General features: G+C 44.1%; 1 protein-coding gene across 1 annotated transcript; it reads left to right on the forward strand.

Annotated features, from left to right (window-relative positions):
* The first annotated feature begins 17,307 nt into the window (after positions 1–17,307).
* Positions 17,308–25,010, forward strand: LOC110486296 (beta-1,3-N-acetylglucosaminyltransferase lunatic fringe). The gene is made up of 7 exons (XM_021557778.2): positions 17,308–17,886; positions 21,990–22,038; positions 22,349–22,451; positions 22,568–22,721; positions 22,852–23,103; positions 23,216–23,301; positions 23,440–25,010. Exons 1-7 carry the CDS (start codon positions 17,455–17,457, stop codon positions 23,504–23,506), a joined length of 1,143 nt encoding a protein of 380 aa, XP_021413453.2. The 5' UTR covers positions 17,308–17,454; the 3' UTR covers positions 23,507–25,010.
* Positions 25,011–25,017: the final 7 nt, after the last annotated feature.

The raw sequence follows: 25,017 nt of genomic DNA on the forward strand, positions 1-25,017 counted from the left end.
TTAAGCAGAGAGCTCTTTTGATTTTCTGATGCCGTGAAGTCCTGTCCCAATAGTGTACTGGTGTATTGGGGACAAATATAGCCCCTCTGTATTGTCTATCTGCTGGAAAGAGCTACTCTAAATCAAAATGGACAGTTCTGCACCAAGACAATGGGTGCCATTGTTTCCTGCTGAAAGGAGAGCATGTGCTTTGCTTAATGCCGCACTTGCAGCAGCCAACCTCCGGGACAACTTCTACATTCAGTCTTTGATTAAGGAGCACAGTTAGCCATGGATGACTTCCTCCAAGGTGCCTGGAGGTTGTGGGAAAGGCCCAGTGAGCGAGTGTGGCCTCGATTGGGGCTGGCACTGGTCACAGTGAATGGCTCTGCGGAGGTTAACGGTATCGGGGGGTGTCCAACAGAACCAATGGGCTCAGTGTGGGGAGGTGACATCATCACAGTCTCGGTCACAACTTGTCTTGGGGACAAAAGTGATGGTGTGTTTGGGTTACTGTGTTTGCGTGTGTGTTTGCTAATGAGGCCTTAGTGAGGGAGCTTTAGCGATCGTGCCCTCCCCCACCACATCACCAGGTCATATGAGCACAGATGTTACCTGATCTCTCGCTCTCTCCTTGGTCCCCAGATAGAGCTGCCTTCAAAAAATATGCATTGAGGGGAAAATGACAGTGTTTGATTGGATATTTTACTTTGACAAACTTAAGCTGATATAGTTAAATGTTCTGTCAAAAAGGAAGAACCAAAATGTGGGGAGATGACACTTGAAGATACAGAGGTATGCATGCAGTAGGCCTATGTCCCAGTGAAGGCTAATCCTGCTCCCCATGAGCCATGCTAAGGGGGTGTTAGCTAAACACAGGCTAACCCAGGCTCTACAGCCTAGTCCAAACCCAGACTTCTGGGCTGGCCTGGGCCGGGGTGTTTATGTTCAGTCTGATCTCAGGCACATCTGTGTTGGGCCGTGTGGCTGGCAGGCAGGGCTGTGACTGTGATTAGCATGGCGCCCGTATGGAGTAGTCTGAGGGGGTCACTGCCTTGTGAAGGAGATTATTATACAAGCATAGGGAGGGAGGGGCACCTGCTGCTCTTCTACTCTACAGACTAGCCTACCAGAGACACAGGCTCTCCTAAAAACACCCGGCATCTCCATAAACTAACACTATCTAATCTGGCTTTGGGACTGTAGTCACCCCATGCAATGCTGCAAGTCTGGCTCACATACTATTTCATCACAATACATTGCATCTAATTACACGCGAGGAATTCTTAGTTGACAATTGTGCAATGTCATAGTATAACAAACAAATATATTATAACATCGTTGTGATGGTAGTCTGTGGTTATTGGTGTTTATTCTAGAGAAATGATTATTTTTCTCATTTGACTGACCTGCTCCATGGGATCTTTCCTATAGGTAATTTGATCTGTTCTGTCCAGTCATATAATGGACCATATAGTTGCGTCAGGATCTTAACCGAACCTGGTCCTCATTGATGCTCCTTGAGGGAAATCAAAATGCTTGTAACTCGCAATAATCCTACAGTTTCCCACGGTTACTATGAGGGCTTAGCAGAAGTCTGATTAAACACAGGGGTCAGATATGCAGTATGTTTTCCTAATACCACGTAGGTAATATGTCGGAACCATAGCCAAATGTAAAAGCCCAAAATACAAACAATACAACGATTCATAATCTATTTACTACTTTCAATTAATAAAAGGAATGTTGCATATGATATTAATCATATGCATTCATTTCATATTATTCTTTATGTTATAAAGGGTAAAGTTAGATAAGCCCCTGTTGCATTCAGTAAAGGCTGACAGTCAAACAACAGTTTACATGTACATTTCAGGCATTTAGAACACGCTCTTACCCAGAGCGACTTACAGTTAGATCACTCATCTTAATATAACTAGGTGGGACAATCACACATCACAGTCATAGTAAGTCGTTTTTGTTCTTCAATAAAGTAGTCATCAGCAAAGTCAGTAAACTTAGACATGCCCCTGTTGTATTCATTAAAGGCTGACAGTTAAACAAGGCCTTGGATAATCCACTTATTACGAGAGGATCAGCTCTGTTAGACCCTCCACAAGGGGTAGACTGCTGCCTTGTGTGATGGCGACATGGTGGTGCTATTGTTTTCCCTCGATGGAGCCGTGCCAGGAATGAACCTCCCTCAGCAGCAAATAGAGCAGAAGATTCCCTCAGCTGACTAGGATGAACAGTCTGGGGAGCAGAAGGCTGTGCGTGTGTGTCTGTCTCTCTGTGTTTGTGTGTTTTTTTGGGTTTTTACTATCCTTGCGGGGACCAGAAATCCTCACTAGGATAGTATAAAACATGGTCCGCACGAGGACAAAGGCTATTTTAGGCTTAGGTGTTAGGTTTAGGTTTTGGGTTACAATCAGGGTTTATCGTTAGAATTAGGATTAGGGGTTAGGTTTAGGATTAGGTTTAGGGTTAGGGATAAGGGAAAATATCATTTTGAATGGAAATAAATAGTAGGTTCCCACAAGGATAGTAAAACATATGCGTGTGTATGTGTTTGTGTGTGTGCGGGTGTATGTGTGTATGTGTTTGTGTGTGTGCGGGTGTATGTGTTTATGTGTGTATGTGTGTATGTGTTTGTGTGTGTGCGGGTGTATGTGTGTATGTGTGTATGTGTTTGTGTGTGTGCGGGTGTATGTGTGTATGAGTGTCGGTGAATTCACTTGAGTGCAGACGTGTGTTTGTGGGGGACACCTCATTATCATTCTGTTCTGCTGATATTCCAGACTGAGAGACAGACTGGCATTTCTGCTAAGCAGGTTGTACCCTCAGCATGTAGCATGTGGCCAGGCTGGCTCTACCCCAGTCACACAGACGGCCAAGCATGACTGCAGTAAGCCTTGTTTACGTGTGGTCCTTGATCGTTGAATTATTAATGAAGAATGGCTAATCAGTATTGAGCCATATGCATGTCTTGCATTAAATTATGCATCACAAGATGGCATTGGAATAAAAAAGAGTTTGGCATAACAACAACCACAAATATTTATGTGATTATGTTGGACTCAATTTGCTAATGGAGGAGCCAAGAAGTGGTTTGTGTCATTTATCACAAAAGGACAAATGGGAGTAACTTGACATAAATTATATGTGGGTTACAACAGGAAATGCAGTCTTAGTATCCCATGTCAGTTCAATTACCAGTTAGTCCTTAGTAATTAGCTAGTCCTCTTTGTGTCATCTTTCACTGGTTTTCACAAGGCAGTAAAGTAATTTAACAACCTTACAATCACATCTGCTTTACATTGTCGGCTGGTAATTCCCCTGGCTTCCCATGGTGCTATCCATTAAACCCTGCTCTCTACTCAGTGTCTCTGCTAGGACATGATAGAGGGATGCTACTCTCCAGATTGGGCTCCGGAGTGGCGCAGTGGTCTAAGGCACTGCATCTCAGTGCTAGAGGCGTCACTACAGACCCTGGTTCTGATTCCAGGCTGTATCACATCCGGCCGTGATTGGGAGCCCCATAGGGCGGCGCACAATTGGCCCGGCGTTGTCTGGGTTGGGGTTTGGCCGGGGTAGAATTTGTTCTTAACTGACTTACATAGTAAAATAAAAAATACCTTACAAGACACAAGCCAGACGGTTATCAATCAGGAACTGCTTGATAAACAACATCAATGAAATAATATTTTAGTCATTAAGCAGATGCTCTTACAAGTTAGTGCATTCATCTTAAGGTAGCTAGGTGAGACAACCACATATCACAGTCAAGTACATTTATCCTCGATAAAGTAGTTATCCGCAAAGACAGTGCTAGTAGGAAAATAAGTGCGAGTGTTGTTGTTTTTGTGTGAAATTAGCAATCCTTTTTTTAAGCCTGAGTATACTGAAAAAATTAAGTAGACTCCCAAAATGATGAGTGTGTAACGGACACTGTGGAGATGTATTAAAAGTATCTGTGAAGCTCTAAATAGAGTACAGATGTAGTATAATATCACAGATTGTGGTGATAATTGACCCAGAGAACCTGGCCCATCCGTCATTGTTCTCTGTGGCGTATTATGAAGGACACAATGATAGAGCTCTGGCAGGCCGAAGGCCCTCAGTATCGCACACGTTACAGACAGGGCCTCTGTTGATGTAGACAGTGTCTCCCCTCTGCCTGTTGGGAGCCCCCGGGCCCCTGAGGGTAGGGAAGCTAGGGACTCACACAGAGTTGGTCATTTCCAAACAGATCATGTATCAGTCCCTTCTGAAGAGTGAGAATCGAGGGAAGATTTTTTACCTGTGGTCGGAAGGAGACTGGTAGGAAGTTACACGATTCAACGAAGAATCGGGGGGGTGCCCGCGGTAGCCCAACAAGTTTCATTGCTAGTCTGAACCAAAACCACCTCAGATAAATTGTTAATACTAATCCAACATGTAGTTGTTCCCATTTCATTTAACATTTACATGTTAGTCACTTAGCAGGCACTCATATCCAGAGTGACTTACAGTTAGTGCATTCATAATAAGGTAGATACAGTCATAGTAGGCAAAGTTTCCTCAATAAAGCAGCTATTAACAAAGTCAGTGAGTGCAAGAAAGTCAAAGGTGTTAGTATTTTTATAAAAAAATTTCAAGGGGGGGTGCTATGGAATTAAAACTAATTTCCATTTGAGATTATGTAATTCACACAGTATACATATCCACCCACACCTAACCTCAGTAGTGTCCCATCTGAATCTCTCCCAGGCCAGCTCAGCAGTCAGTCCTGTGAGATTCTCACACATTGGCATGCCTGGTCATTTATACAGTATCAGTTCCCAGAGCTCCATTCTTCCACCATAATACACAGGCAGACCGGGTCCCCAGCCTGCATCTCTTCAGATTGCACATCATACAAAACACAAAGCCCTCCCAGGAACATGGGTGACAATTGAAAACAATCCAAACAAATTCAAAACTTGACACTCAGTGTCCCCTCCAGCATCCATAATTAGAACTGTCCAACTAAAGACAGTTGAAGTTCTCACTATTTTCCTATGTCCCTCCCCCTCCCCCAGAACCCTATAGTCTTATGAAGGGTAGACTAGATCTCTCCCAGTGTAACCTGTCAATCAGCAGTGGTTCCCAGGACAACATGGGGTTAGACAAAGGGAAAGTTATGGGAAGCGTTAGTTAGGTTGATAGAGTGGAAGTAGGGCAGGGACAGGGACAGGGACGGGACGGGACGGGGACGGGGGGGGGGGGGGCAGTGGGAGTCTGAACAGTTATGCAAATGGTCTGTGCACCTCTATAGTTGTGGAAGAGAAGAGGAGGGTTGAGGAGAGAAGCGCTCACTCTATATAATACACCGGGGATAGGAAGCTAGACTTGCTCTGCGGCTGCTCTGTTATTAGGACCAGCTGAGGCTCCTGGGTGGACACAGAGCATCGATACAGCATCGATGACGTCAGAGCATCGATACAGTGCTTTTCATCTTGCTGACATTTTTTTAACGCAAGTAATAGTAGACCACCCCTAGGACAATCACCATACTAAAGAGACAACCTAGGATGGTCATAATGCAGTGGATAGCTGTTGCATGGTTCTGTAACAGCTAAAAACTTCAAGAGAATAGCAGACAAGTATAATTCACTCTAAGAGCATTGCTTATAGAAGCAACACAGTACGTGTAGTCAGTATGGGGTTTCAGGTTTTTAAGTTCAACGTCCTCATTCTGAATTTTGAGGTTTTGAGTATCAGTGTAAAAGCTGTTATTGTAGAGACCCAGGCTGTACATCCTCTTGAAGTGATGGGGGATCTGAACAGTGATGTTAGCCCATGTTTCAGAGACTTGCCTCAGCCTCATACTGGGCCAATCAAGGAGTCTGGACTCTGGTGGGAGGGTGGTGGTCTCAGGAGGCACAGGTATGTACGGTGTCAGATAGTAGTCTGTACACACAGTGGAGAGCATATGGAGAGGTGGAGGCGGCAGTGGAGCTATTGTTCTGGTGGCATTTGTGGAAGGGTGGGTAAGCTCTGCACAAGGAGATAGCTGGAGCTTGGCATCATCGCTGTTGGGCTTGGCGGTGGCCTCGGTGGTTTGATGCTGTTGCTCATCGCTCTCCTTCTCCTTTGTTTTGGTACTTTGACGTAGCCACTTTCTGAACTCCATCATGGCAGATTAGCCGGTTCGAGCTAGCTAAATAGGCTAAGGGTAATAGCAGTCTTGCTTTTTACAGCTAGCTAGCTAAGAGTGAAGCAGCTTCAATGGTAAACTCAAATATTACAGGCAGAGGTGTATCACGTTATTCACTTAGCCTACCACAAAGAAGAGAGAGGAGAAGCATTTTCCCACTCTTTTTATGGATAGGTGATACACACACACCACAGTGCACCCTGTCCATTATATAGAGACATAAAACTAAAAGTGAGGGTGCTAAAGTTTGACTGAAGGGGCTAAGCCCCCTTTAGCCCCCTCGTCGAGCTGAACCGGTCATAATAGATTGTAGCTCAAACCGTTAGACTTTTACAGACGTTTCCGTGAGAACAACTGCTCGAGATCCTCCCTTGTCTCACACACACCGTTCTAGCGCAGCCCCCCTCATTCCAGACACTGTCTGCGATTCAGTAACCTTTTGTAAGACAAATAAATGGTTGAAATTCCCCAAAACAAACATGTATTTATTTTTTTTCCCTTAAATCACACATTTATGTTTAAATTTGATGTTTAAAAATAGACAGATTTTTGTGTTTTTAACAGTTATTTTGATAAATTTCATCCATTGCTACTTCTAATGAAAATGTTTCTGTTATTCATTTAAAGTGTTGTGTTTCTGTCATACTCAGAGGAAGAGTAATTGGCAATTGAGCTTATCTGACAGCCTACTGCAGGGTCATGGACAGACCTTTGGGACGACAGGTGCTAAAAACAGGGCCTTGCATGGCCACCGCATGCAAGTCAGATGACTGTGCACTTGGGGTGGGGGGTATTTTCTGAGATTCAAGAGCTCACGAAATTAGCTATTTTGATGTGCAATTCGTTACATTAAAAATAAAAATGCTAAGGTACTCAAAATGACTAAATAATTCATAAAATGACACAAATCCACCGAGCTGAGAGGGCACTTTTTCATAGGAGGGCACAAGGGCAGGTGCTCGGGCACTGGTTGAGCCCTATCTGTGCACGTGCCTGGCCTACTGGTATGACCTAAGATGGTTGCCGTTATTGGAGATTTGGCTGCCAGTGCCATATACGACTTTTAGCTCTAACTTTCAACTCAGTTTCAATTGCTTCATCTGTTCATTAGTTTCATCTGAATGATGACATTCTCAACTTGGTATAGAGCAATTGATAAAATGTTGTATTTATAAGGGTAAATATGTGTTTGTATTTTGCAGATATAGTGGCAAACTATGGGTACTATAATTTAAGAAAGTAAGAAAGTGCCTAAAATAGGATACAAATTTAAGTATTTTAATCGAGGTGTCTCTTGAGAAATACAGTCTATCCTCTAGGGCAGGATAATTAAAATCTTACCCTATGAGGTCCAGACTACTGATGGTTTTCTGTTCTATCTGATAATTGTGTCCCAGCTATAAATCAGTCCCTGATTAGAGAGAGAGAGTGAAAAAAAGGAGTGGAACTGGCTTCGGGGTCCATATTTGAATTTAAGGGCTCTAGGGGTTTAGTGGAACCTCTACTACATAGACATCTCCTTTAGAAGGGGAGCCAGAAGACTGTTGGTGCCTGAGGGCTATTGAATGCAATGACAGTGGGCTACGACAACGTAACAAAATTCTAGCTATCGGAGTCAGATTTACTCTATAGCTAGACTTCGCTCTCTCCATAAATATATCTCTGTGACATATTTGGTGCCTTTCTCTCAAAATAGTCCTCCTGAATTGTCCAACAATGTTACCATAGAAAAACGGCTGCCCAGGAACCCAGGGGCCAAATCCGGGGTGGCTCTTTATTTCTACCTCTTTTCATTCCTCCATATTTACACAGAAATCATAGCAAATGGTGGGGGGTTTGTTGGTAACTACTTGGTTGACAAAGACCTAACATTTTAGAAGGATCAAATAAAAGGCAAAAGTATTACGTTTTTAAGTTGGCACTTTTATGGTTAAAGAGATAGTTCAACCAAATGACAAAATTACATATTGGTTTCCTTACCCTGTAAGCAGTTTATGGACAAGGTGTGACATCAAAATGACATATTGGTTTCCTTACCCTGTAAGCAGTCTATGGACAAGGTGTGACATCAAAATGACATATTGGTTTCCTTAAGCAGTCTATGGATAAGGTAGGACAGCAATCCATATTTTGGTTTTGTTTACTTGGCCACTGTTACAAATGCTAACTTTTTACACATCATTTATAGCGATCAGAGTACCAAATGCTCCAGGATCCAGATCATACATCATATGTGCCCTGGGCCTCCAGAGTGGCGCAGTGTTCTAAGGCACTGCATCGTAGTGCTAGCTGTGCCACTATAGATCCTGGTTCGAATGCCGCAGCCGGCCGCAACCGGGAGACCCATGGGGCGGTGCACAATCAGCCCAGCGTCGTCTGGGTTAGGGGAGGGTTTGGCCAGCAGGGATATTCTTGTCCCATCGTGCACTAGTGACTCCTGTGGCGGGGCGGGCACAGTGCATGCTGACACGGTCGCCAGGTGTACGGTGTTTCCTCCGACACATTGGTGCGGCTGGCTTCCGGGTTAAGCAGGCATTGTCTCAAGAAGCAGTGCGGCTTGGCTAGGTTGTGTGGCTCTCGACCTTCGCCTCTCCCGAGTCCGTACGGGAGTCGCAGCGACGGGACAAGACTGTAACTACCAATTGGATACCACAACATTGGGGGGAAAACAATAAAAACAAAAATGCATTTTTAAATGGACGGGTCATTTTTATTACAACAAAGTCTTTCAAGTGGCTTGGGGAGTGGTCGAAAAGCTTCCAAATAGAGCTCCCCGACAGTGAGAATGATCATAAAGTAGTCTAATGTTAGATCACCAATGTAAATAGTTACGATCATCTATTTCATGTTTGAAGACATAAATCACCCAAGGATTACAACATGCCTTACTTGATGGCTGTAATAGATCAGACTGGAAAAACCATCCACCCAAAAAATATATATATATATTTTTTTTTAACTCTAAAGTCTAAACACACCTTTCGACTGCTACACAGTAGTTGGCCCTGGTTCCCACATAGGCATGCAGCATTGGGCCATTTGAATGAGAATAGGCCTGATGAGAGCACTGGGCAGTCACGCTTGAGTACTTAATGGAATCCAGTCATCACAGTGACATGTTGCATTATCCTCTGGATCTCCCATTGTGAAGACCCAGCAAGGTAGCTAGTGGCCGGCTGGGGACAAAACGACACTGTACAGGTTGAAGAAAAGCCATTCATTCCAACAGAGACCACTTGTCTTCAGGCCCTATCTGCCACAGCCAGCACCCACACAGTTCAAATGAATCATTTCCAACTTTCTCATCACTTATAGTTCCATGAGCATAAAATATAAATTACATTTGTCAACAGGTATTAGAAGTTCTGACGATTACAGAACAATTAAAACTATAGATGCTGTAATAAATCTCTTTATTCTCACTTTTCTCCCTCTTTCTAACACTTTCCAAATATCACAATAATTGTAGCAGTAATGCAGCAGTAACTTCTGGAAGAAGGCTGTTTGGGGTGTAATTGAGTCGACAAAATGTTTTCACTCTGCCCGACATGGGTACCATAGCAATATGTTAGTGTTGCAAGCTGAATAGAAGAGTTTCACCCAGGCCTTTATGGCAGAACAAGATGGAGTCAGTTGAACATGCCTGGACATGTCCGAGTGTAACCTGACCTGGAGCTGTAGTAGATCCACTGTCATAGTACTGTAATCAATTAGATTAGCTGGAAATATAGCACAAGCCGCACACAACAACTGCAACTGGGAACCACACAAGGCACCCACTGCCAACGCATGCAGAAAATGACTTCCAAAAATCTAGAAATATTCCGTCATGACCAAAGAATTGAATGTATAAATCAAACTTGTTTTAAAACAAAAATAATTCACATCTGCAAGTGTTTGAGAAAGTTGAGAAAGTGGAAGATACACAATATATACAAAAGTATGTGGACACACATTCAAATGAGTGGATTCGGCTATTTCAGCCACACCGGTTGCTGACAAGTGTATAAGATCAAGCACACAGCTATGCAATCTCCATAGACAAACATTGGCAGTAGAATGGCCTCACTGAAGAGTTCAGAGACTTTCAACGTGGCACCGTCATAGGATGCCACCTTTTTAACCAGTCAGTTAGAGCCGCCCCGGGCAACTGTAAGTGCTGTTATTGGGGGGAAAGGGGATACCTAGTCAGTTGTTCAACTGAATGCATTCAACTGAAATGTGTCTTCCGCATTTAACCCAACCCCTTTGAATCAGAGACGTACGGGGGGCTGCCATAATCAACATCCACGTCTTCGGCACCCGGGGAACAGTGGGTTAACTGCCTTTCTCAGGGGCAGAAAGACAGATTTTTACCTTGTCAGCTCTGAGATTCGATCCAGCATCCTGCCCGAATGCATAGTGCTAACAGTGATGGTCTAGAGCTGTTGTTCATGGTTCTGGCACTTATTTCCAGTGAAGGGAAATCTTAACTCTACAGTACACAATGACATTCTAGACGATTCTGTGCTTTCAACTTCGTGGCAACAGTTTGGGGAAAGCCCTTTCATGTTTCAGCATGACAATGCCCCAGTGCACAAAGCAAGGTCCATGCAGAAATGGTTTGTCGAGATCAGTGTGGAAGAACTTGACTGGCCTGCACAGAGTCCTGACCTCAACCACATTAAACACCTTTGGGATGAATTGGAATGCCGATGGCGAGCCAGGCCTAATCGCCCAACATCAATGCCCGACATCACTAATACTCTTGTGGCTGAATGGAAGCAAGTCCCCACAGCAATGTTCCAACATCTAGTGGAATTCTTTCCCAGAAGAGTGGAGACTGTTATAGCAGCAAAGGGGGGACCAACTCCATATTAATGTCCATGATTTTTGAATGAGATGATCAACGAGCAAGTTTCCACATATTTTTGATCATGTAGTGTATCTTAGACTTAGAATAGTAGTTATACACTGAGTGTCCAAAATATTAACAACACCTGCTCTTTCCATGACATAGACTGACCAGGTGAATCCAGGTGAAAGCTATGATCTCTTATTGATGTTAAATCCCCTTCAATCAGTGTAGAGAAAGGGGAGAAGACAGGTTAAAGAAAGATTTTTAAGCCTTGAAACAATTGAGACATGGACTGTGTGTGTGTGCCATTCAGAGGGTGAATGGGCCAGACAAAAGATGTAAATGTCTTTGAACGGGGTATGGTAGTAGGTGCCAGGAACACCGATTTGAGTGTGTCAGATCTGCAACGCTGCTGGGTTTTTCATGCTAAACAGTTTCCCAGGTGTCTCAAGAACGGTCCACCACCCAAAGGACATCCAGCCAACTTGACACAACTGTGGGAAGCATTGAGTCAACATGTCCCAGCATCCCCGCGGAACACTTTCGACACCTTGTAGAGTCCATGCCCCAACGAACTGAAGCTGTTCTGAGGGCAAAAAGGCAACTCAATATTAATGTTTAGTAAACTCAGTCTAGTATGTCTATAAAATATGTGACAGTGAACGTTTGTTTCTCTCTCTCAGAGAAGGCATGTGGGCCTGGGCCAGAGAACCAGTAAATGAGAAACAGGCAGCAGGAGAAGCCCCTGCCTCTGCTTATTCTCCCAGCATGGACACACTAGCAGTGATAGGATTACAGGTCACACCAGAAGTGAGAGCCAGGGTACGGGTCGGCCCCTCAGAAGAGGGTTTCAATTTCCTTGTCCCCAATGCAACATTAGAGGATGCTCTCCGCAGGATCATAAGAGGCAGAATGGCTCACTGCTTGACAGACAAATAAATAGAGCCTGTTTTTCTATATCGGTCCACATTATACAGATAGAGTTTCCATTAAGTTGAATGGAACCGCTCCAAAGAGACATACATGGGTTGGATTTCTCTGTAAAGTAGGCCATAAGTCAGGTCTGGGTCTGGGACACTCCCTCTGTGGGATAGTAGTGTTTTCCTGCTCACCCAGCAGAGAACAGAAAGACACTCTATCAGCAGGGTGTCTAAGCAGGTCTGTGTCAAGAAACAATGCATCAAAGGTAGGAAAATATGTATTTTATCACTGTGGCTACTACCACTAATCCATTTTTCAAAGAGACCGACAGAGAGAAGATGACAAGAAGACAGAGGAGTGGTTTGAGAAGGTCTTCCTGTCAGACTCAGAGCTGTGTTCATTTCCGCTTATTGGTACCATATTCAGGAACAACAGCATGACCGTGCCTCAAGGCTTACAGGAGGCTCAACGTTTTCCAGACCTCACAGAGAATCCAGAGGTACAGAGAGCTCATAAAATACTCAAATACAGCACACAGTTCATTCAATAAAAGGAGGCAAGGCAAGGATGCATTCAATTGTGGTCAACTACAACACTGGTATAGTTATATTCACACAAGACATATTCAGTTTTCAGTTCTTTTCAAAGTGTGCAATCCCTTTGACTAATGAGTTGAAGTCTTTGGCCAAGTCTAAGCATGTGATTGATAGATGATCTCCTCAGAGAAGCATTATCATTATTTATCATTACTGTATGTTTCCGTGACTGTACAGAGGTTTCGGAAAGTATTCAGACCCCATTTTGTTATGTTACAGCCTTAATCCAAAATAGATTAAATAAGTCAAAATCCTCAGCAATCTACACACAATAGCCCATGAAGACAAAGCAAAAACAGGTTGTTAGAATGTTTTGCAAATTTAAAAACAGAAATACCTTATTTACATAAGTATTCAGACCCTTTGCTATGAGACTCGAAGTTGAGCTCAGGTGCATCCTGTTTCCATTGATCATCCTTGAGATGTTTCTACAACTTGATTGGAGTCCACCAATCATTGATTGTCCGTAGAGCTCTGAGACAGGATTCTGTCGAGGCACAGATCTGGAGAAGGGTACCTAAAAATGTATGCAGCATTGAAGGTCCCCAAGAACACAGTGGCCTCTATCCTTCATTAATGGAAGAAGTTTGGAACCACCAAGACTCTTCCTAGACCTGGCCGCCCGGCCAAACTGAGCAATCGGGGGAGAAGGGCCTTGGTCAGGGAGTTGACCAAGAACCAGATGGTCACTCTGACAGAGCTCTAGAGTTCCTCTGTGGAGATGGGAGAACCTTCAAGAAGGACAACCATCTCTGCAGCACTCCACCAATCAGGCTTTTATGGTAGAGTGGCCAGACAGAAGCCACTCCTCAGTAAAAGGCACATGACAGCCTGCTTGGAGTTTGCCAAAGGGCACCTAAAGACTCTCAGACCATGAGAAACACGATTTTATGGTCTGATGAAACCAAGATTGAACTCTTTGGCCTGAATGCTAAGCGTCACGTCTGGAGGAAACCTGGCACCATCCCTACAGTGAAGCATGGTGGTGGCAGCATCATGCTGTGGAGAGGTTTTTCAGCGGCAGGAACTGGGAGACTAGTCAGGATCGAGGGAAATATGAACAGAGCAAAGTACAGCGAGATCCTTGATGAAAACCTACTCCAGAGCACTTAAAACCTCAGACTGTGGTGAAGATTAACCTTCCAACAGGACAACGACCCTAAGCACACGGCCAAGACAACGCAGGAGTGGCTTCGGGACAAGTCTCTGTAATCAATTTTAGAATAAGGCTGTAACGTAACAACATGTGTACAAATCAAGGGGTCTGAATACTTCCCGAAGGCACTGTATGTGTCTGTTCATAGTCAAGAGCAGCACATTTTGTCAAATGCTGAAGGGGATGTGAAGCGAAGATGTAAATGAAATAAATAGAAAACGTATGAGTACAGGAATTGCCCAGAGCGATATGCAGCCTCTTTACCATGTACAGATGCTTCCTATGACGCACAGAGCAAGGTGAAACTGTATGTAGTCAGTTTTATCAGTGAGTGTGCAATCTTTCAGCGCTGAGTGGATGTGTTTTGTAAGTTTCAGTGGTGAGAACAAGGCCTTAACAATAAGAGGTCTGACAGAGACATTTTTGTGGCTAGACACAAACATAAAAAACAACAGTATTATTTCTCAAACTGACCTCAGAACTGACGGGAATGATTTACCTCCCCTTTGTGCATCCATCCTACAGTAAATTAGGAATATAAATAGCACCCTTCTAATCACAACCACCCCACTCAGGCCCCCCAGGCCCTCTCTATTCAGATCCCCAGAGATGTTCAGAGAGAGATCAAGCGCTGTTGTGTTTATTGGTGGGTCTGTGGGCACTCTCTGGTGGAAGTGGGATACTCTTTACAAAGGGGATTTCATTTCATTGGAATTCAGCGGTAACATCGTTAGAAGGGCTCAGGGATGGAATGGGGTGCTGTTTAGTGTGGTGGGTAGTTTAAAGGGAATAGAAGGTTTTATGTTTCTGTTGTTGCTGTCAGTGGAGGGAAGATAGGAGCAAAAAGGGGGATGGATGGCTGGCATAAAGCTGGTATAGAAGAAGGACTTTCACTTAGTACATTTCACCCGCCATTTTAACAACTGCCATTGTCCCAGGAGTCTGACCAAAAGCCTTTTTAGAGGTGGGACGAATCTCCTGCAGAACCAGGAGAAAGAGCCTGTTGATCCAAGAAGAATGAGGGCCAGGGAGACAACCCCCTATCCCTGGTTTCTTATATTTGTTTTTTTATCTGCCTTTTGGTGAGCAGTTTTAAAAGATGCACAAAATAACTTGTCCGTAGGAACAAATCGAAGTGAAAGGATAACTTCTCAGGAACGTTTTGTGATTTTTGTTTGATAAAAAGCCCACCTTTCAGTTTGTTTTATGCATGCAGATGCAGTTTTTTAATGCAGACGCACGGGAAAGTTGTTTGATTTATTTGTATTTAAGGAGAAAGGCTTATTGGTTCTTCTCCTCCATTTTACAGTGTGTTCTCTTACTGGTTCTTCTCCTCCATCTCACAGTGTGTTCTCTTACTGGTTCTTCTCCTCCATCTCACAGTGTGTTCTCTTACTGGTTCTTCTCCTCCATCTCACAGTGTGTTCTCTTACTGGTTCTTCTCCTCCATCTCACAGTGTGTTCTCTTACTGGTTCTTCTCCTCCATCTCACAGTGTGTTCTCTTACTGGTTCTTCTACTCCATCTCACAGTGTGTTCTCTTACTGGTTCTTCTCCTCCATCTCACAGTGTGTTCTCTTACTGGTTCTTCTCCTCCATCTCACAGTGTGTTCTCTTGCTGGTTCTTTTCCTCCATCTCACTCTTACTGATTATTCTCCTCCATCTCACAGTGTGTTCTCTAACTGGTTCTTCTACTCCATCTCACAGTGTGTTCTCTTACTGGTTCTTCTCCTCCATCTCACAGTGTGTTCTCTTACTGGTTCTTCTCCTCCATCTCACAGTGTGTTCTCTTACTGGTTCTTCTCCTCCATCTCACAGTGTGTTCTCTTACTGGTTCTTCTCCTCCATCTCACAGTGTGTTCTCTTACTGGTTCTTCTCCTCCATCTCACAGTGTGTTCTCTTACTGGTTCTTCTCCTCCATCTCACAGTGTGTTCTCTTACTGGTTCTTCTCCTCCATCTCACAGTGTGTTCTCTTACTGGTTCTTCTACTCCATCTCACAGTGTGTTCTCTTACTGGTTCTTCTCCTCCATCTCACAGTGTGTTCTCTTACTGGTTCTTCTCCTCCATCTCACAGTGTGTTCTCTTGCTGGTTCTTTTCCTCCATCTCACTCTTACTGATTATTCTCCTCCATCTCACAGTGTGTTCTCTAACTGGTTCTTCTCCTCCATTTTACAGTGCGTTCTCTTTTGGCTCAACCATGTCAGGTAAAAAAAGAGGACTAGAAGTATAAAGGTTGTATCCATACCAATTTACTCTGGTTTACTTAGCTCAACAATAGAAGTGGTGGGGTAGGGCTTTAGCTAGACGACTTTGCAAATAAGGACAGTCCGTGTTGGACTATTCTCCATATGACTTTAAAGCTAACCCCTCTAACCAAAATATGATTTCACATGATTCACATGCTTTTTCACATCAAACTGTTTTTTATTTATTTATTGAGAAACATGAGATTATAATTCTCATCCAATAGTTTGATTGGTCCATTGGCCATTCTCTGGTCTGAGACTGAGACTGGTGGGAGTGAGTGTGGGTATTCAGACCTGTCACTGCCAGCTGCATGGCAGTCGGTCTGCTGGAACTCATGTCACGTCCAGGGGTCAGCCACCCCACTGGTTGAGAGACAGAATTTAAATAACAAGGGCTGAGGAATTGCCAACTGTTTAAAGCCCTTAAAAGGTCAATGCAGAATAATTGCATTTGCTTGGCTGGTGAACAAGCTGTCCACACTTGGCAGAATTTGAATAAATTCACAAAGAATTTCAATGAGGAGTCCAACTTTTTATATCTGAGAGACATTTGTAAGACGTGGAACGTAGCCAAATGTTACAGAATCCACCGGTTCAAAATTGAAGTTTCCAATGGTAGGCCTAATCAATCATTGTAAACTCAGAAGCCTGCTCTGTAACCAAACAAACAAAAAATCACAAGGATGTATAAGTAGCCTAAATATAATCAAGATTTATTCAATTAGGCACCATCTCTTGTAGATTGTGAGGCTCTGATGACAATCACAAACAGGCCAACTAAAGACAGATAGGGTTGTTGATTATTCAAGCCTACTTGAAAAATGCTACTTTTCACCACCAGCAGCTGCAAACAAGGTGCTAACTGAAAACATGAACAATGTCCACCTGCTGCTTTCTTAGAGTAAATATTTCCCTCTTATCTGTGGCTGCCATGGGACTTCCCTGATAAGGAAAACCTTAGGATCTGATGCCATCCTTAATCTCCTCCAGATAACAATACTTCTTTATTCAAACGTCTATGTCACATGCTCACACAGCAACATATGTTTATGTTATATTTACCAAATTACTATAAAGGCCTAACTATAGTAGATTCAAAGAACAAGCAAAGTGCCTATAGAAAATAGTTAAGGCAGAATGTGAAAAGGCGAAATGTGAAAACTTTGGCGGGCAAGGAATTCAAAAGTAACAATGGGCTTACAAAAATGTATTTCACACACACACACACACACACACACACACGCCCTCCAAACGTGGGCGTGTCTACGATGTAGATCCCGCCCGGGGGAGAGTCTTTTCTCAGCGTCCCCACAATAGAGCGCAATGGCACATTACAGACCGCCCATGAGGCGTGGCTAGCTTGGCGGGCAGGTTATAAAGTTGGGTTAGAACAAAATTGCATTGTATTACAATAATGCAGACGCACGGGAAAGTTGTTTGATTTATTTGTTCATTCTGGAGAGAATTACTATATGGACTTTCAATATACGTGATTCTCAGTATACAACTACATGTTGTAGTTTTGAAATATATCAACATGTCGACAAGTTCTGGTAAGAAAACGGTTATCTCTATAACCAGTGCAGGATTCACCTGCCTTCTGTTGCTCTTGGTGGTCGCGCAGCATCAAAGAGTTCAGGTAGATGAGGTTCCAAACCAGAGAGAGATGGGGACGCGCTCACTCCAGAGCACGGACACCTTGGCTACGGACGGAGTGAAGGCTGCTCAGCAACAGGTCAACTCGGAGGCTCAGGAAAAAAAAGGATTCTCTGCGTATTTTTCCAAGTTGACCCGGGGACGGAGAGAGGCGGACAAGCCTGCAGGGTCCGCTCAGTCAGCGACAGATGCCTCCCCCGCAGAGGACATCAGTGCAGATGACATCTTCATCGCTGTCAAGACCACAAAGAAATTCCATCAGTCTCGACTGAATCTCCTTCTGGATACCTGGATCTCTAGAAACATGCAGCAGGTAAGCCAACACTACTACATCAGAAGAAAACGGTTCATTTGAAATCTTCCATGGATAAAGTCTAGAATAAAACAATCACATATTTTCACTAGGTTTCCTTTTAGTAGGCTTAGGCTAGGCAATTTACCATAGCACACAATGCTTTTACAAAAAATGGGCAAAAGGCCTCATTTTCTCCCATCAAAGATGCTTTACAACAACCCACCAATGAGAGTTAAGTGTTACTGCTGACCCACTGAAACATCTGTCCCACTCATGTCAGGTGAGGTAACTGTTTGTTCCCGAACTGTCCATATTACCCTCTTAATTATTCAGAGTTCCTTAGGCTCTGTCACTTTGTATTTTGCCTTGAGTGATGCCCCTGAGAACACAGGGAGCAATTTCAGGACTCTGCACCCCCTCCTTTTCCCCCTCTCTCTTTTATCCCACTCTTTTGGGTGTCCCTGTGAATGCCCTGGTGCAATGTATGTCTCACAGCAGCAGCTCCAGTGCTGTCCCCTTTCCAGGGTCTAACAAAGCGTCTTTCTGAGGGGGGGAAGAAAAGCTTTCCCAGCCCCCTTGTCTCAGCCGCTCCATGGGAACGTGGGAGCTGAGTCTGGGTCAAGCAGCCAAGGGATGGGAGAACGGGGGCTTCGTTAAGGGGATGCTTGGGACAAAGGGGTGCATCTATAGGGAGGTTTGTGCTGGGAGTAGCACGCTGAGTTTGAACATTCAGTCCTGAGAACCAAGCTCTTTTAGACTGGTGCACAAAGGCAGTCACAGCCATCGCCGAGAGGAAACCGAGGCTAGTCAAAGTGATTTTATCCACTACCCAGAGTTGTCACGCATGTTTTTCAAAAGTCAATTAAATTCTCCTCGGGCACAATCACACATTCTTTATCCACCTTCTTTTGGGTACTCTTCTCTCCATCCCAAGCCAAACCCCACTCTGTGTTGGGCGTTTTGAAAATGGCAAGGTTAGTCATGGCAACACTGTCCCTCTCTCTGTATGCAGAGGAAGTGGAGTGCGTTGAGTCTGTTGCCAACTTTGAACACATAAGATGCATCACATTATCAAATACATTACAAAATCCAATACATTATCAAATATACACACACACACACACACACACACACACACTCTTCAGGACAGGTTTATGCTCAGGAAGATGGGCTGTCAATAGAGTATGGGGAGTTGAGTGTGTTGTGCTTACCGTAGTGGATGATGTGAGTGAACTCTCTCTCTCTCTGAGATGGGTTAACAGCAGGGTTTAATCAGGCAGCTGGTGGGAGCCAGTGCAGGCATAAAGGCCAGCCTGGGCCCACAATACAAATGGGAGTTCCTGGAGGAAGGCTGACAGGTGGCCAGAAGTTAGAGAACAAAAGATGGTTCTAATGCCAGTCATAGGAATCCGGTCCCAGCACATATGGACATCTGCACCCAGGTTAAATGATAATGCTCAACTGACGAACACCTGTGGAGCTCAGCTGACTGCATCCAGTTGATCATGCTGGTATCTGAAGCTGGTAGAGAGATCATGGCATTCTGCCAGCAGGTGAGGCCTGACTAGAACTGTGCACTGGTTCACTGGGCAGATCAGAGCCCTGATTAGTATTTCCAGCACAGGATATACACTTTCTGTTTCCTTAAGCCAACGGACTTGCTATCAGATCATGTTTACATGTAAATAGAGAGGGTAGATCCAATCTGTGATTACCATGATAGAAATGTGCCTGTGGCTTACTGTGTCTGGCAGAATAATATATCTGATTTAGTATTATGGTCAGAAGTTCGTTTTTTTATTACACCAAATTAAAGAAGTTATTGGGGGGGGGAAATTATTTGGTTCAGAGAATCGTTGTAGTGAAAGGCCCAATTGTTTGTTTTTTAATGAGTCATAAGTTAGTGAGTAAGCAAAAGTACTGTGACATAACATGATAAATACAATGTTTTTTTTTTTTTTACAACTTGCTATTATGTTCAAATAGTAGGCCCTTGTTTCCGGTGTTTCAGCAGATTTCCCCCCTGGAACAATGCAGCTTCCCTAGTGAGTGAGCCTCAAAACAATGAGAGAACAAACTGTGCAGCAACAGCATTCTCTGGCTAGTAGTACTCTGGGCTCTGCAGTATATAACTAGCAACCAAACACAGGTTGAAATCTAGCTCTAAACTACACATCAATGGGCATTATAAAGGTATTGACTTTGGTTGTGTCTGGACAGGACAGCTGGTAGCCTGGCATAGTGGTTTGATATGCATTCCATTTTTAATTGAGATTATATTAATTCGCCAGCACTCGCAAAACGAGCGTCTGTACGTCTGGTAGAAGAGAAGAGAAGACTTGGCTCCGTTGTTGAGTTAATCAAATAGCCCTGCACAGTATGAAGGAATGAGTGTGTGAATGTCCAGCTGGTCAGAGTGGGAAAGTGTCATTGTGTGTCTGTAGGTGGCCTGTTCTCTGTCCAGTACTGTAGTCCACACTCCAGTGACTTTAGTGCTGTGCTAAAGGGAAGGGAGAAAGCGGCATGGTTGAGTGAGGGGGGTGGGGGGGGGGTGTAGGTGGTTGTTGGAGGGAGATGAGTGGAGGGGGGTGTAGTCCGTGCCCTTCCTTCCCGGGGATCTTGAGACAGCCAGCCAGGCACCATGCTCAGACTGGGCCGTGCCAGGCCTTTCTTTAGTGGGGAAGAGTGCAGTCCCCCCCCCCCCCCCCAACCCCAGCCCTCATCTGTGGTTCAGACAGTCATCATAATAAATGTTCTATTCTCCTCACGGGACAGGATTCATCAAACTACGGGGGTAAATGAATTAGTATTCCGTTTGAGTGATAACTTTTCTTTAATGTTTCAGTTAAGACAAAAGCCATTTAGCCCTTTGGAGACTTCTCTTTTAGTTAACTGCTGCAGCTGTATGCAAATACAAGCAAACATGGTTAGAATTTACCCAGTGGAGGACTTTAACCAGCATGAAAACACCCGGCATTGTTCTATTGAAGAGGGGCAGCGTATGGGGTGGTGAGAACGGGGGGTGGGTAGGGGCTTGAAGTGGGGGTGAATGACCACACACAGATTTCGATTTTACTAATCAGCAGTGAGACCCCCCCCCCCCCCCCCCCCCCCCCACCTCCATCAGCCCCTCTCGACCCCTTTCTGTCAGTACCCGGGCCGCTCTGGCAGCTGCTTCAGTGATTAGGCTGTCCATTCAGAAGGAACTTAAAGCAAGCAGCGCCAGCCTCTGATCCCTTTACCAGTGAAACCACCACCCTTCCTTAAACAAACACAGGCCCAGGGCCTTGCAGCATCCATCGCACAACATCTGCTCCCAGTTTGTTGTGCAAACCAATCAGATAAAGCTTTGGCACCGAGGGCAGATAGTACTGAAGTGTAGAAATGGGAGGGGAGTTATTAGAAAAGTGAATGTCTTTGCCTTATCGCCCTCTGGCACGAACTCAGCCAGCCCCACGGTTAAGATACAGATCTCAGATGGCTGTTGCTGCTCAACAGTCAGAGGCAGCAATCAATTAGTGGGAATGTGGGGTTGGTTCAGTTGTCATTAGCTGTTGGGAGGTCGCGAGCAGCGAGAAAGGGAAGGAGGGAGTGGGGCTGAGTGGGCGCTGCTACCTGGCGTGTTGGGGCACGAAAAGTAAACGGGCAACGGGCAGACACACACACGCACACAAACAGGCAACGGCAGACACAAACAGGCCATGGGGGCCCTTTCATCAGCCCTGTCTGCCTGGGGGAGGGCTGCCTAGCACCTGCTAAGCCCTACCCACCATAAAACAACTCCTAATCCCTACCTGCTCTTTTAAGTGTGCCACTGAGGCTGCCTTTTGTTGTTAACTAAACACCAGCCTGCAGCGTTCTACCCTTGACAGCTTTATTCTTTGGCTGCTGTCTTTATTAGAATGGGGCTTGTTTAACGCCATGTGTTTTCCACATGCATAAAAGACTGCTGATAGATGGTCATCACACTGAATTCGCAGTATGGTGAACAAGGACATCAGACATATACTGTAGTTTGGAATCCAACGGACTCTTGTGCCACCACTTGCACTGTGAGGGGCTTTGATTTCATGGATTTCCACTCCCACAACGTGATCTGATGTATTTTCCCTCCTTTTCAGACATATATCTTCACAGACGGAGAAGATGAGGAGCTGAAGAAGAAAATGGGTGAGTTTTAGATTTTTTTTTTAGAAACATTTTAGTAATCATTTTATATTTGTCTTAACCTGAACAGTAGCTGGGATTAGTTCACCATTAAATGTCCAGATTTGATAGTGAGAAACCAAGCCCCTATTTTAATCCCCATGGAATTTGTTGCTTTGAGCTCCTGGGGCATGTAGTCTTAGTGGCAGATGGGGTTAAGGCTCTAACAGCGCTATAGCTACAATTACTTGCATTAGCTAGCTTGTAAGGTACTAGTTTGTAACTCACTATCACCTCCCTCACTATTAACTCACCTCCCTCATTGTTCCTACAGGGAGTCACGCCATCAACACCAACTGTTCAGCAGCACACAGCCGCCAAGCTCTATCCTGCAAGATGGCTGTGGAGTACGACAAGTTCATTGAGTCTGGGAAAAAGTAAGTGTCTATTTAAAGTGCTGCATTTACCCAGGCTGTATGTCATTCTAGATTTGATAGTGATTATTGTTCTAATTTAAATATTAGAACTCTTGAACAGTGTTTTCCCCTCTTAGGTGGTTCTGTCACGTGGATGATGATAACTACGTTAACACGAGGACTCTGGTGAAGCTGCTGTCCCACTACCCCCACACCCAGGACATGTACATTGGCAAGCCCAGCCTGGACCGGCCCATCGAGGCCACAGAGAGGCTAGGAGACAACAAGATGGTAGGTGGACTTAGCCCTCCTGGCTTATAACAACTTTTCAATTGGTTATTCAAAGTTTGAGATGCTTCAGAAGGGTTGCATAACAACAACTTAACATGCTCGTTGTCTTTTTTCTTCTTTTATTCCCCAGCGACCAGTAAACTTCTGGTTTGCTACTGGGGGAGCCGGCTTCTGTGTGAGTCGAGGCCTGGCTTTGAAGATGAGCCCATGGGCCAGTGGCGGCCATTTTATGAACACGGCAGAGAAGATTCGTCTGCCTGACGACTGCACCATCGGCTACATCATCGAGTCGGTGTTGGGGGTGCCTCTGACCCGCAGCAACTTCTTCCACTCCCATCTGGAGAACCTGCAACAGGTGTCCAGATCTGAGCTTCACAAACAGGTGAGATGGGCATGTGTGTCTGTCTGTTGTTTCTGTGAGAATAGAGTTTCAGCATTTATCTGAACTTATTGGGCAGGGGTGCTAATTTCTTTCTTGTATTTGCTTATTCCAGATCACATTGAGTTATGGAATGTTTGAGAACAAGAGGAACATCATCAATATGAAAGGGGCTTTCCCAGTGGAGGAAGACCCATCAAGGTGAGACATGACCTCTGCATGACAACTAATACACAAATGGCGATCCAACTCTACTTGAACTATCTTGACTGTAAGGAGGGTATATATATTTTTTCTCTGTTAATCTAACCTCCATGTCTCTCTCTCCTTGTGTTCCAGGTTTAAGTCTGTGCACTGTTTGCTGTACCCAGACACCCCTTGGTGCCCGCTTCAGGTTGCCTACTAGGTGACCGGCTCCTTTGGTATCCTCGTCCTCGCCGTGCCTCGGTATCTGAAAGGCTGGTGGGGACCCGTGTTTGGTATCGGACTGTGATGTCACTGTATTTTTGTTTCAGTGGCACACGGACTCTGATAGTTTTACTGGGCTGCTGTGCGGCCCGCCTTGGGACATTTCCTTTTCCTGTGTGGTGTCTCGGCTTCCTCCCCTGGCATAGGGGCAGAGGAGCCAGGCAGGCACTTAGTGGGAAGGAGCTTTCAGCATTATGGCTTTGCAGGCAATCAGTGCTTTGTTTTAAATGTTGCTTGTAAATGTATTTGCAATTCTTATAGAATATACTACCTATATATCCAAGCCTTTTGCCAGCTTTACATGATTCATTTGTTGAATTTCCGCAGAATTATTTCCCTTATTGCTCAATTTCTTTTAGTTTCTTCTGGGTTTTGGAAGCCATTCAAGACGATCCTTTTAGGTTCTATAGAAATAATCAGACGGTCAGAATTTCTGAGATTGTGGAGGAAATGGTTTTCATTTTGGGATTTTTGGTTGTAGTTTTATTTTTTTTTGTTCATCTCAGACTCCGGACAAAAACAATAATATGAAGATATTTTGGTGCTTTTTGTTAATGGTTTGTCAGTGTTATTACTAATATGATTTGAGCTGGCAGAAGGCAGTTTTCCGAATGTGCCGTCAGGTTATAAAATCTGAGGTATATCCGGAATAAGCACTTTCTCCCTTATTGATAGTTTGAAATGAATGAATTGACGTCCTCAGATATGTTTCACAGCTGTGTCAAAAACAACAATGTAATGATATAACCCCCAAAATATCAATATCTCTAGATTTGATTGTATTTAAGAACATTCCTTGCATTTGATAGAATCAGGGAAAATAATATATATCTTTGCTATAGATTTTTTTTCTGTTACAATCAACTGTTGATTTGTTTGAAGATGGTCTTCTTTAAAAATTGCACAGCTGGGTTTCAAATGAACTTTTGCTTGCTCTTGTGAAGTAGCTAAATTACCTCCAAGTCTTCCACTGAGAGTTTATTTACTTTTTAGATTACCATCTACACATGTAATACTCTGATAATTTTTTGCACAAAATGGATTGACGGAGAGCCATGTACACTAGTGTAATTTATTCCTCAGTGAGTATGCGAGTTGGTTTGGTATTGAGCTTTGCAAGAGCAACACCAGTGTTTACACACACAGAGGTGCTCTTCCTCTGTAAATGACCCATATTGGGTAGGCTTGTATATGTTGATTATAAAGCAGTACTTGTGTACTGTGGCTTTTTCTGTTGAAATGCTAAATGTGTATATTGCGGATTAGAATGTAAATGATTTTGATGACCTGGACATGTTTTTTACTGCTTGTTGTAACTGCGCTAAAGGGCTGTTATTTATCCTCCAGTGTCTGGATGGGTCTGTTTGCTTCTCAGGGAAGCCACCACTGTGGTGCCTGAACATGACGCTTTGAAATAAAGTTGGATAACCACTGAGAAACTATTTTTGT

Source organism: Oncorhynchus mykiss, chromosome 13 (genome assembly GCF_013265735.2).
Source record: "Oncorhynchus mykiss isolate Arlee chromosome 13, USDA_OmykA_1.1, whole genome shotgun sequence".
Classification (NCBI taxonomy): Eukaryota; Metazoa; Chordata; class Actinopteri; order Salmoniformes; family Salmonidae; genus Oncorhynchus; species Oncorhynchus mykiss.